At 39.7% G+C, this 12,385-nt stretch overlaps 2 protein-coding genes across 4 annotated transcripts in view; one reads left to right on the plus strand and one right to left on the minus strand.

Moving 5' to 3' along the window:
* The window catches only part of LOC124185509 (tyrosine-protein phosphatase non-receptor type 9), a 60,056-nt gene extending 54,325 nt beyond the window's left edge, over positions 1-5,731 (minus strand). Inside the window, exon 1 of the mRNA XM_046576362.1 lies at positions 5,616-5,731. Within this exon, the coding sequence (XP_046432318.1) occupies positions 5,616-5,726 (111 nt within the window). The 5' untranslated portion in view covers positions 5,727-5,731. The remainder of the gene's footprint in view (positions 1-5,615) is intronic.
* Positions 5,732-5,942: 211 nt separating this feature from the next.
* LOC124185508 (conserved oligomeric Golgi complex subunit 1) lies at positions 5,943-11,657 on the plus strand. Of its 3 annotated transcripts, XR_006871414.1 has the most exons (9): positions 5,943-6,367; positions 6,643-6,810; positions 6,927-7,215; positions 7,307-7,508; positions 7,744-9,064; positions 9,743-10,022; positions 10,405-10,623; positions 10,801-10,895; positions 11,409-11,657. XR_006871414.1 is itself a non-coding variant. In XM_046576359.1 (8 exons), the coding sequence occupies exons 1-8, from the start codon at positions 6,096-6,098 to the stop codon at positions 11,523-11,525; spliced, it is 2,868 nt and encodes a 955-aa protein (XP_046432315.1). In that variant the 5' UTR covers positions 5,946-6,095; the 3' UTR covers positions 11,526-11,657. The 3 variants fall into 3 exon arrangements, 2 of the variants coding, with proteins under 2 accessions (XP_046432315.1, XP_046432317.1); XM_046576359.1 differs by lacking the exon at positions 10,801-10,895 and having other exon boundaries at positions 5,946-6,367; XM_046576361.1 differs by lacking the exon at positions 10,801-10,895 and having other exon boundaries at positions 5,947-6,367; positions 6,629-6,810.
* The last annotated feature ends 728 nt before the right edge of the window (positions 11,658-12,385 follow it).

A 12,385-nucleotide genomic window follows, 5' to 3' on the forward strand; every position in this document is an offset into this window, starting at 1 on the left:
AATTACGCGTATATTGAAAGATGAACTATGACAACGTCTTTTAAGTAAAACTGCAGGAGTGACAACAAAATCGATCTCGGTTTGTTCAACTATCGAGAAATTTGTGAGCGCGTCCGAATTCCCCTCATTAATATAAACAAACGTTGCAAAATAATTATGTACCTATACTTGTACTCCTGAATTATCATTATTATAACTCCTCCAGGTTATCATTGTTATTCTTCGATTATCTAAGCCTCAAATTATAATGTTGAACGAGGAAGTGAACGAGGTGTATTTTTTATTTTTGCAATAATATGACTCATCATTCTCCGCAAACCGAGATGCGATTGACTGAACAAACATACAAGGTCTTTCGACTCGGCATCGGCAACACGAGGTGCCGGCATTTCACATTTCTATTCTTCGAATATTGCCTGCATCGAATTCTTTTCACCTGACGCGTCTTATGAGATAGGTTAAAAGCTTACCAATACGCTTGGAAACAAATCCTACGAACATTACTTATACTTATATAGTTAGTGTGTCATGTACGTATAATGTAATTAACGGGCGGATCGTTGAAATTACCACCATCGTCTGTAGGGGACGAAGCGTGCGATTCGTCATTTTTCTATTCTGCGAAAAACTGGCTCACGCAATAAGCATGACATGTTTTCGCATCCAGTTGTAATGGGCGAATTGCTATTCCACGGGGGAAATCCGAATAACCGACATTCCGAACTCCATGCAGCTGTTCTGCAACCCACTCGCGAGATATTATCTATCGGATAAAAAGTAGTTAACTTATATTTACTGTACGCGTTGAAATAGATGATTCACGCGACTTGAATGGAGCGTTGTGCAAGTCAAGTGGTATAATCTTTTTCAAAGGAAGACTTCATAGGTGATTGCAATTTATTTGCAATGTGCAGGTGTGCGCTCTTCTTATATATTTAAATAATATGATTTCCATTAACCTTGATTCAACTTTTCAAAATCACAGTCTGAACACGATATATCTCGATTCGCGAGGAGATTGATGAGTCAAGAATAGACACTTTCTCGTTTACATCATTCACACGTTCGCAAGCTGAATGAATATTATTCCGAAAATGCGAGAAAAAAAATTAATGTTTTAAACTGGAGTATAGATATAACGTCGATATTTTACTTAAAATAAAATCCCTTCAAAATAGTTAAAAAATCTAGCACAGATTCGATTCGATTTAACTCCACGGTGGTCTGTTTTCAAAAAAAAAAAGTATTCTCTACAACGCCACTGGGACACTTTGTTTTACACCTCGATATCGTTAAATACTCAATTTCGCAAGATTGGACTAATTAACATTGATTTCGATTAGAAAACAGCGGTATTAAATCGGTCAATTTTCAAACAATAGTTTTCTCAAATCCGAGCCCTTGTTTACAATATTAGTACTTGTGTTTCTCGTTTATTTTTTTAATTTCATTTCTCTTTATCTAAAAGAAAATCATCTCAACTTACGTTTATAACATAAATTTGGTACATTCTCAATGTTCGACTACGATAGGTGATAAAGAAAAAAATAATAAAAAAATAAAGGGATTGAATTTCGACAGATCTGTGCGAACCTCTAATTTGAGTTCCACGAAGCTTAAGTAATTGATATACGTAATATATAGTTGAATAATATAGCAACGTGATCGAATCCGCGTGTTTGTAATTTGTAAAAAATTTAAGACGCACTGACTCTTCAAGATCGATTGTATACGTATATATATAATATATATGTACAAGTGAGTACGACGCCATCGACGCCTGCATATAGATATGCGTTGTATGCGTTCGTCACACGTGTAAGTGAGCTCGCGTGACACCGGAGGCACGTCTGTATTCATTTCCTGTATCCAGTAGACAATGTCCGGTTTATTCTTCGTAATCAGACTTCATTAAGTAATAGCTGCGAGGAGCGAGGCGGGTGAGAATTGCTCGGATCTCGATCCCGCGGCATTTGAGTGTCCTACGAATTAAGGTACGTATACGTAACCCGTAACCTACGGTGCTTGCGTTATACGGTTGATTAATTTCTCCGAAACGGTGCGCGAAGCCATTGTACGATAATTCGATCAACCAAGGGAAGGGTCAACGTTTCGGATACCGTTTCAATTCCTTCCGCTAAACGTTGCGGGGAAAGTTTATAACTCGTTAAAAAAAATTATGAAATTGTTACCACGCAATTTTAAATTCGTTAAAAGCTTAACTGTAAATCACAATACTAATGAATTCGGTAGCGAAATTATGACGATAAGATGAATTTTAAGTTCCTTTCGTTTTGCATTACAATAATTGTAATAACGATGTTATATCTCGTAACGTGTGCGGTTATTTTTTCTTTCTTTCTTTTTTTTTTCATTGTTTTTTATACCTGCGCGAAAGTACAACAGCTATCATACGACTTGCGTGATAATTGCTTATTTTCGTGATGATACAAGATCCCCGAGTGACCTTAAATTAGAGGAACGAATGAACGAATGAATGGCTGTAAAATACACGTGCGCATATATTATACCGAATCCCTGAGAGCTAGCTAACTAGCTGCATGCGAACCTCGGTATAATACATAAAGAGATTGTGTATTATAATTAAATAACATCCGCAACAAATTTCATATTATCGTCATACACGCTGCCACAACACTTTCGCTGCATGCATGACTATGTGTACGTACACACACGTGTATCTATATATGTACGCGCAGAGACACACGCGTGTGTAAAACGCGATAAGACAAGACTCGGTTTAATCGAAAGGATGTTTTCACTTTTGTCATCGAATCTTGATCTACGTCGGTGATTGGCCACCGCTATATCAGCAGACTTGTTCAGGGCACAATGCCCTCGCTGCATTCGTTAATCAAGAGGCGCATGCATGTCTCGCTGCGGCGGCCAAACCTTGCACAATATTTACGAACCGGTATTTTCAATGCATTCACAATTCAACTCATTGAAGCAAGAAGGAAGAGACGAGAAAGGTTTGCTCGTTCGACTCGCGACAAAATGTATCGTGGATCGCGATTATTCTTAACACGCGGACTTCGTCCGTATAAGTTGATATCTTTTTTTATTTAATAACTTTTGTAACTCGTCGGATGATTGTTACAAAGTAGAGGTGGGACAATTTTTCATCAAAGGTATTATGATAATGGATATTTATACGACTTGAATAAAAATGATGTAGGAAAATTATTGCTGTTTACGAATAACTCTTTCGAACTGTTCCTCATTTCGAAGTATACACCGTGATATTAATTCGACGAAATGGTAGGAGGTTTTTTCCTCGACGATAACAAAGGCCTCTTAACTCAACTAAATGAAATTGAAACCTGAGGTATGATTAACTTGAAACGTTAAACGATAACCGAATTGTTATTATATATTTCTGTAGCGGAAGGGAATTAAAAAATACATAAATGTATTACCGTTTACGTATAATATATTATTGCCCAAGTTTTTACATCGGTCACTTGTTCGAAATAGTCATCTCACTTACATACGTTTATCTAGAAATTTTTTGATCGTCCTCTCGTTCTGAATAAAACGTACGATACAAATTATATATCATTTCATTCTCATCAAGACTTAATTATAATACGGCAAAGATAATTCAAGCGGAGATAAGAAATGCGGTAATTCCAAAGATCGGTACGAATATACCTTCTCCTCCTCCATACTTCTTGGTAAAGCATTGGAATAAATAACGACAGCAACGATAAACTCTCTATGATATAAAAAAATTGACCGGCTCGAATTAGCCTCCGGGGAATCGGGAATTTAGTTCCGTCCACACACTGGAACCAGCCAACCACTTAGTCTTTATTCGCAATTTCGAGGTACCTATGATTAGTATGATTTCATTTTTTCACCGTCGCTCTGTTCACAGAGGATTCTCTTTCTTCCGAGGAATAACAATTAGTCATAATTCGCCGAAATATTCGATCCCGCTGATCTCTTACCGTGAAACATAATGTGCGTAATTGCGACACGAAGGGTACGAAGCGAAATACCGACAAAGTGAGGAGTAACGTCAGCGAAAAACACGTACGCCGATTCGTTACTTTTTTTTTTTTTTTTTACTTTAATTCTATCCCCTAACTCGGATTACATTTGTTTCAAGGTTGATTTCTAATCCGTGTAATGTTTACGAAAAGTATGAGATTTCATTTTATTTCTCTGTACTCACGCGAAGTTAACGAAAAATAATGGAAAAAAACGAAAACGGAATTCGACGACTGATGTAAACGTAGTACTAAATCTTCGAGAAATTCGCCTGACACTGCGTCCGTAAATTAAAAAACGTGCAAATAGGCGTGTGTGTTAAATACGGTTATACCCTTTACACGAACACGTTCACACGGATGTGAGTAATACGTCAAGCCAAGAGTATATCCGGATGAAACGTGGCGTTGATTCAAGAGTATACGTTATGCACGTACTTTGTATAAGAATTAATGACAAGGGGTACAAAAAAAAAAAAAGAAAAAAGTATTCAGTTGATAAAATAAAAATGAAAAAGTTTAAATTGAAACGGGGCAACCAGTTGCGTGTCCTCTAAACTGGGGTAAATCATACAGAAATGGTACCATGAAAGTAAAAGTAGAGTTTGTGATCGAACGAATATCGAGAAATTAATAAACTGCTGTTTATTTCTTTCCCCGATTCGATTGCAGACTTCTTCTTCAGCGAAAATAGTGACAAAATCATGAATTTCTAATGCCCTAATAAAAACTGGAATGTGCGGTGGAATTTAATGCCTTGAAAAGTAGTTGAAGGTTGATCGAGATCTCGTCTGATATCAGATGAAACAGCCGGAGTTTGTATAATGGAATGCAGTTACGTCGTTGAAACGCTCTAGATTTTGGCTCGATCCTGTGCTTCTTTTTATCCGTTAAAGATTCGAGGCGTGCCTGGATGAAAGTAAGGCGTACGTATTCCGCAGTTTAAAAAAATTTTTTTTCATCCGTTTCCTTCCGAGTACGTAATATTTATTAAGTATACGAATTGTGAGAAACGGAGATGAGAATATTATAGACTTATAAATGTGGAGTGTGTTTACACGTGGCAAATGAATGTAACGTTTACGTTGCGACGTGCAGACGGGCATATAAACAAAAACAAGATACGCAAGTGTATAATAATGCAAAGATCCGGACCGACGATCGGGTACAGAAAACCGTCTCTTCGTCTCTGAATTTACCGTACCTAATACACAATTTGAGATGCACCCGGAAGTTTCGAGCACGGATTTTAATTTGTGAACGTAAACAAATAATAAATAACTCGAGAGAGAGACACGCAACGAGTCTATTGGAATTGCGGATTTCACCACTTTTCACGGGGGCTATTTATACACCGCACGACAAAAATGAATGAAAATTAGTCCCCGCTGTCAAGCAAACCTGACGGAACTCGCGGACGTGCGGAAGAGGTGTTGAAATGTTTACATTCGGTACTCGGGGTGTTATTTATACACGTTGAATAGCAGTTTGAAAATACGTGTGGAAGCGGGGAAGGGGCGAGAAGTCTCATAGCTCTCAATGAAATATCGCTCGGCGATGGATTCTCGTTCCACAAATAACAATTCGCATTTCACTTACTTGTTCCTGCTCGACGGTCAACGCGGCCGCCATGTTGGCTTGACACTGAACACAGAACACAACCACAAACGGCGACTGGCTCCAACTGCAGACCGAACGCCACACTAGCATTGAGATATTTATGTCTACAACACGCGCCGCACTGAATAATGAAGAAAACGTAGATGCATGACTCGCAGCGTAAATCTTCGTTGTATCGAAAGTTCGACAGACTCTCGCTAAGCGCTATTGGCGCTACATTTTGACTAAGATAATGCCTTACGGCACCGCAGATTTCAAACTTTATTAGCGACGATTCATTTTGCATGAAGATGAGGTTGACGTGAGATGTTGACGTGAATTTCCAATGTGTGGTGTTATTTCGAAGCGATCATTATCCGTATCTTCCGGTGCAGCAGATCAGTACGCGATCTCTAGTACCGACACAACTGACTGACAAACCGACAATAGAGATCAGAGCTATGAAGGCACGGATGCGTAATGTCAGTTAGTTGGTGCAGGAACGATTCGAGGTGCGTTAGTCTCTGGAACGCATGTCTTAAGGTTTCGGATATCAGCTGGGATTGTGTTGATGTGTCAAAATCAAAAATTAGGGTTCGGTATTTAAAATTTAAAATGCCAGTTGTTAATCTTTTAGAGCTGGATATAAAAACAGTTTTCGAGGGTCATACGATTAAGGAAGTCGAACAGATACAGAAAAAAATTCAAAATGAAAGCGAACGAAAGAAAGTCGAGCTTCGTACGCTTGTTGGGTGAGATTTTTTAGGTTAAGAAGCGTAGTGTCAATTTGTAATCGTAGTAAAAAAAAAAAAAATTTAAAAAATAAAATTTTACCAATTTTCCCCACGAATAAAAAATACCATCAGCTTATTCCTAACAGTTTGTTTTTCTTTTTAATATTCTTATTTTAATGACTTAACGATTCATTATGACAAGAATGATTCGTCCTGCCAGTGAATATTTAGGTAATAAACTTATCCATTTTCCACAACAAATTGAGAACAAAATACCAGTATTATTTTGACAGAGAACGATATCGAGATTTGATAGAAGCTGCGGATACGATAGCAGAGATGAAGCAGACTTCCGAGTGCGTTATAGCAAGGATCTGCAACATGGAGGAGACTTGTCATAAGTTGCAACAGAAATACCTCATCGGGTTTAAAATGGATCCACCGGAACAGATGTTGGAAAGGTAACAATAGCGTAAAATCATTGTTGGATACTTAGGTTGACACCAATACCCGAATTGTTGTACCCTCATTATAAATCAAATGCCAAATACATTTGTGAGTTAATAAACGTTTGTAGCAATAAGTCAAACGAAGCTTACGACTCGATAGTAATGCAAATCAAAATTCTGATGGACATACCGGAGCAAATATGGTCGGCGGTAGATACGGAGAATTTTCTACTGGCCACGCAACTGTTTCTGTTCGCTCAGCACATCAATTACAGTCTAAGGATTGAAGTTGGCAATTCGGACCTGGCTACCAAGTATCCGATAATCCTCAAACAGTGGGGCGTCATAAGCCACTTTAGAAATGTAATTTTAACCGGGTGTAATAAGGTTCTGCAGTCGCTTGAACTCCCAGTTGAGGTACGCGACAATTTGATATATTATTATTACGTACAAAGTAAATTCGAGTATGAAGAATAAAAATATATGGATCTTATCTGTCGATTTACAGTCAGCAGCCAATTGTTTAGCTTCACTGGTTCTTTTGGATGGCATGGCATCTACAGAGTTGTTGAAGAAATTGATTACTCTTCGAAGCCAAGCCGTCGAGGCCGTAATAAAAGACGAGAGCCATCTTAGCGTGAGGAATCGAATTAGCTTGAGCGTTAAGATGCTGACACACGTGATCGATCTGCTTTATTCCTGTTTTGTGGGTAAGAAAAATTACCTGATTGTGGAATTGACGTATTTTTCGTCATTCTTCAAGTTCGGTAACATCAGTTGTTGTATCTTTCTAAGAATGTCTACGTACTATATAAAAAAACCATTTTTTTTTTTGTCATGTTTCCTCTGAAACCTCATTCCCACAATCTCTATCCATACTATTCATTCATAAATATTCATGCTGAGGAATCACGATTTCTCCGAATCTTGACCATGTGATTTCAGAGACGAACGGCAAGGAACAGGGCCTTGTGTTGCAATGTGTAGAGGAAGTAGCTGGTTCAAACGCGCCAACAACTTTGTCCCTGCTAAAGGTAGACAGGGATTTGACAGATAAATTCTTGTCACCATTCGCAAAGAGCCACAAACCGTCAACTCGGGGCGAGATTGAACCAATTCCGGAAGCGGAGTTAAAAAATAATTTGACAAACTGGCTCAGCTGGGTGGAGGGTTTTGTAAAACGTGAGGTCTCAAAACTGCTTGATCTAGTGACGTCGGTCAAAGGGATACACAATATCAGAGAAGAGGTTCTCGCCCTGGAAGTTCCTCAGAATTGGGAAATCATGTGCAAGAAATTATCTTTGGAAAAGACGGTAAATTTCTGGGGGGATTACTTTCAGCTGTTGCTGACCGAGCGTGTAAAGGGAATCGTGAGCATCAAGTGGGACGAAACTCTGTTCAATTTGAAGACCGACCTCTTCGACACCCTGAACAAGGTGGCCCACGATAAATGCGAGTATCCCGAGCACGATCTGAGGTGGTACATTTGGAAAGATTCCCCATCAGACATACCGCAAAAATTGAACAGGAACGGGGCCGACAACGAGCGGCTTTTGCTGATGAAGACGCGGGGCTTTTCTCCGAATTTGGCTAAACTTTGCGAGAGTTTTGACAGAAATTTGCTCAACCTGCTGCAGGATCTTCACCTTTATCTTTACCAAAGTCAAAAGTCGACAACGACGACGACCGATCTCCTGGCTGTTAAAATCTCGAGCACTCTGAATAAGTTCGTAGACCGCGAAATCGTGCAGGAACAACTCCAAGTAATAAGCACGCAGAAGGTACACGAATTGTCACAGTTTATCAGGGATGAATGCCTCGTCGAAGATGCGAAGGTGGGAAAGCGGGAGGTGAACGCGATTCTGACTGCGAGGTTTTTCCAAGCACTGACTATACTCTGCCCGAGTTTGAACAAGTGTTTCACCCTTTCGAAAGTCTCGGGTATCGTTATACCGAACACGAAGTGGCAGTCGATTTGCGATACTTTGAGGGACGACAGCCTCGCCGCTTGGACAGTTTGGGCCAAGATTTTCAAACGGAAAATTCACGATCACAAGGAAGGAATTATGCCAAGGTCTCTCAACGTTTTGAAAATGCAAACAATGATTTGCGACTGGGAGAAAGTCACGATCGAGGAGGAGGCCGAGGAAGGGAAAAGAATGAAGTCTGAAATTTTGGTACCCTACCAACCTTCCATATCCGTGCAGAAGTTCCTGGCCGTTGTTAGCAAAGACTTGAATTCGATAATTCCTCACACGTTGCCAAAGTGAGTACTTTTGCACGCTTGCAAGCTATGTCTTATCTCTATTAATTTTGGTTGCATTGTGATTGAAAATTTTTTAACTTCGTATGAAATATTGGTTCAATTTTTAATAAGAGTTGACTATTTCGATCAACTGACTTTCTACTAATTAACGTATAATAAGGATATTAGGTATTGAATTTTATCAGCGTAATACGATCTGCGGATAATCTCAGATTTTTATGAAATTTGAAATGAGCTGGTTTTATACCGCAGAGGTATTTAATAACGTAAAGATTGTACGAAAAATCACAGTATAATATCAAAGAATATTTACGTAAGCGTAATTCGTACTCCATCAACTTTCATATTGAAAATTCAACTTTTTGAACGGAAAATTTTGTGAATACGTTGATAAAAATTGGTTCACCGGATGAATAGTAGAATTGGATTATACGAAGGGTAAGATTCAGTTCGGGCTATGCTGAAGAGATTTTTGATCGTTAGATATTTCGTCCCAATGTCAGCTTCCGATTTTTTTCGGACCCGCGTTACTGTAGACGACGGGTGGTAAATGTATCTGTCCGAAACAGACTTGCGGGATCAAATGAATATAACGTAAACATTTTGAAAAGAGTCGACAAGACTTGTGGATGAATTTAGAAAGAAAAATATGGGTTCATTACACTCGCCTAATTCCAGGAAAATACTACACGAAATAGTGGACACGGTAGTGACGGAATTGTTTGAATATTACGCGGAGTTATCGAAGAATGACGACTTGAAGCAGAAACAAGCCCTGCAAACGTTGCTGGACACGAAATACGTCACACTGTTAATGATTCCTCGAGAGAATAAAAAATTTGTAGACAAGTCGTCTCAAATATGCGACGACATTCAGTCGAAGATCGATCCCTTCGATTTGGACGTATTTTATCCGTTCATACACGCGAACGTAAAGAAGAGCGCTCAGAGGACGCAGGTAATTTATTGCGATAAAATTTTTCCATGCAATTCATCGAAAATTACGTTACTCGCGTTTTGGACTTTTGTTTACTTTAAAAATTAAAAATGCCAAGATTTTTTTTGCATCATTTACGCCATGTCAGACGCATTCAAAGCTCATAATTAATTAATCAACCATCTCGGATGGATAAGTTTGAAAGGGAAACCGGCACTCCTATCTGGATCCCAAGGCATGAACCTGAATTATATATCTCCATTGCCCCGTGAACCGGGTACATAGACACAATGGAAAATTTGCAAAGCTTTTACACGCGCGATGAATAGATTCGGTACAAACGCAATTAGCGTTGAGTTAAAAATCTGGTACGAAATCACCATTGAGCATCTTGTGCTTCCAGTTGATATTCGGAAACCTGGTGCCTCACTCGGAGCAGCTGCTCTCCGTTCTCGGAGCCCGGATGAACCCTGTAGCTGGTGACGGCGCAAAAGGTGCAACAGAAGCTCCAGGAGTCCTGGCCGTTTGTTCCGGAGCTCCGTGGTTTCCTCCTCTGACGGTGACAGCGCCGGCGAGAACGGTGCCAATAGTCTCGATAGCCTCGCTGCAGGACAAGTCGATGGTAGGCATGAAAAAACGTGACGAAACAAGTCCGCTCTTTCCGGACGTAGTTTGCCTGAAATGGAAAATTAGGAGAACGGAGTGAATCTTAGTCGGTCAAATTACGACGCTACTTTATGCGTGAGGCCAAGTACACCGAACCGGAACTCGAGCTAAACAGATAATTTCGCGTTTATAGAGTACCGCATTACGAGTCCCGTTGCCTTCGTAAATTTGGCTTAACAGCGGCGTTTATAGGGTGATGAACAGAGGGAAGGGCGCTGCATGGACAAGGTAGACCAGCTCGTGAAACTGGGAATTTAATGCTCGCCCACGGTTGTCTGGTGTTAGTTAACCAATTACAACGGGAGTCGGTGCCTCCTCTACAGTTTGTTTGGCCCTGACTAACGGAAGACAGAAACGTTTCTCTGGAAACGTAACAATAACAATAACGCCAACGACAACGATAAAAGTAACAAGTCTTATTAGCAATCCGGTTAATTGTCCCAATCGATTACAGTGGATTAATTACAATTGTGGACAATGTGCTGTGTGTATGTACATACATACCTGTATGTACACGCCTTATTAACCGTCACCGCCGAGCGATAATAATCTCTCTGCGAGTACATAACACGACCGCACGCTTTTGCTATTTGAATTTTTAATTCCCAACGACTTTGAACCGTTTATTATAATCACTGTGTGTGCTTTGTATAATTAACGTTTGAAATCCCGACCATCTGCCGACTATCCAGGTCTGGTTCAAGTTCTCTGTGTACCTAATGTAAAAATTCATTATTTTAGCGGAAGAAAACGCCGACCAAGACTCACGCAAGGACCGATTCTGCCGGAGCCAGTATCAAGTCAGGCGCTGCCGCCTTCTTCGGAGCCATGGGTTCCGATTGGTTCGGTACCGGATAGAAAAATTCAATGCAAATATCGAGCTGTATTGTACAGTGGCTGGTCAGCTTGTGTTAATAAAATTTGTAAATATACGCATCATCCAGATATTGTCGAAAAAATAATCTCGAATAAATCTGTCTGGTTGTTGAATTTTATTCTCACATTTACTCGAAGCTTCCTTTCTATTTTTACCTTTCGCCAAATCCCTTTCCTCGTCTACCAGAAATTAGATATTCGCCAGGTTATTAGATTGCGCGGTTCGAATAGAGCTCGTGTAATCTCAGGGATTAATTTTATAACGCGTATTACACACTACTCGGAATATCTGCTCAGCTGGATAAACTTGTGGTTGCAGATATAACTGGCATTCGAATTATTAGAACGCTTACCACGCGTTATACCTGTTGCCTTGGCAGCTGAGAGAAGCTTAGGCTTTAGCCAAAAACGCCGACCTCTAAATTCCAGGTATTGAGAATCCCCAAGCTGCGTAGCAATGGCGAATGATTATTGATTCCTAGTAAACCTCTGAATCGATTTGTTGAATTTAACTGCAATAAATCGGTTTCCATATTGCGCGGGAAAACTTTATCCTCAATGAGTTCTCGTGACGAGTACTTAATTGTACCAGATTCACGAGAAGATCGATTACCGAACGAACAGACGTGATAGCGTGAGCCTGGTGAAATCTGCCTTGAAGACATTTTTCAGAAATGATCTCCGGCTAATTTTATGTTGATTTCGGGACTCTTGTCGGGTAATAAATAACGAAAACCGAGAATATTTATGGGTAATTATTGTTGGACAGGTGTTCCAAGAATACGACCACGCAGGCTAACCTTGGCCATTCACAGTATGAATGGGCATAAGTTCCTCGAATT

Source organism: Neodiprion fabricii, chromosome 6 (genome assembly GCF_021155785.1).
Source record: "Neodiprion fabricii isolate iyNeoFabr1 chromosome 6, iyNeoFabr1.1, whole genome shotgun sequence".
Classification (NCBI taxonomy): domain Eukaryota; kingdom Metazoa; phylum Arthropoda; class Insecta; order Hymenoptera; family Diprionidae; genus Neodiprion; species Neodiprion fabricii.

Coding starts and splice junctions, on each gene's coding strand:
- LOC124185508 (XM_046576359.1), top strand. CDS start 6,096: ATGTCAGTTAGTTGGTGCAGGAACGATTCGAGGTGCGTTAGTCTCTGG. Junction 6,368..6,642: donor GAGCTTCGTACGCTTGTTGG/GTGAGATTTTTT, acceptor TTATTTTGACAG/AGAACGATATCGAGATTTGA. Junction 7,216..7,306: donor CGCTTGAACTCCCAGTTGAG/GTACGCGACAAT, acceptor GTCGATTTACAG/TCAGCAGCCAATTGTTTAGC.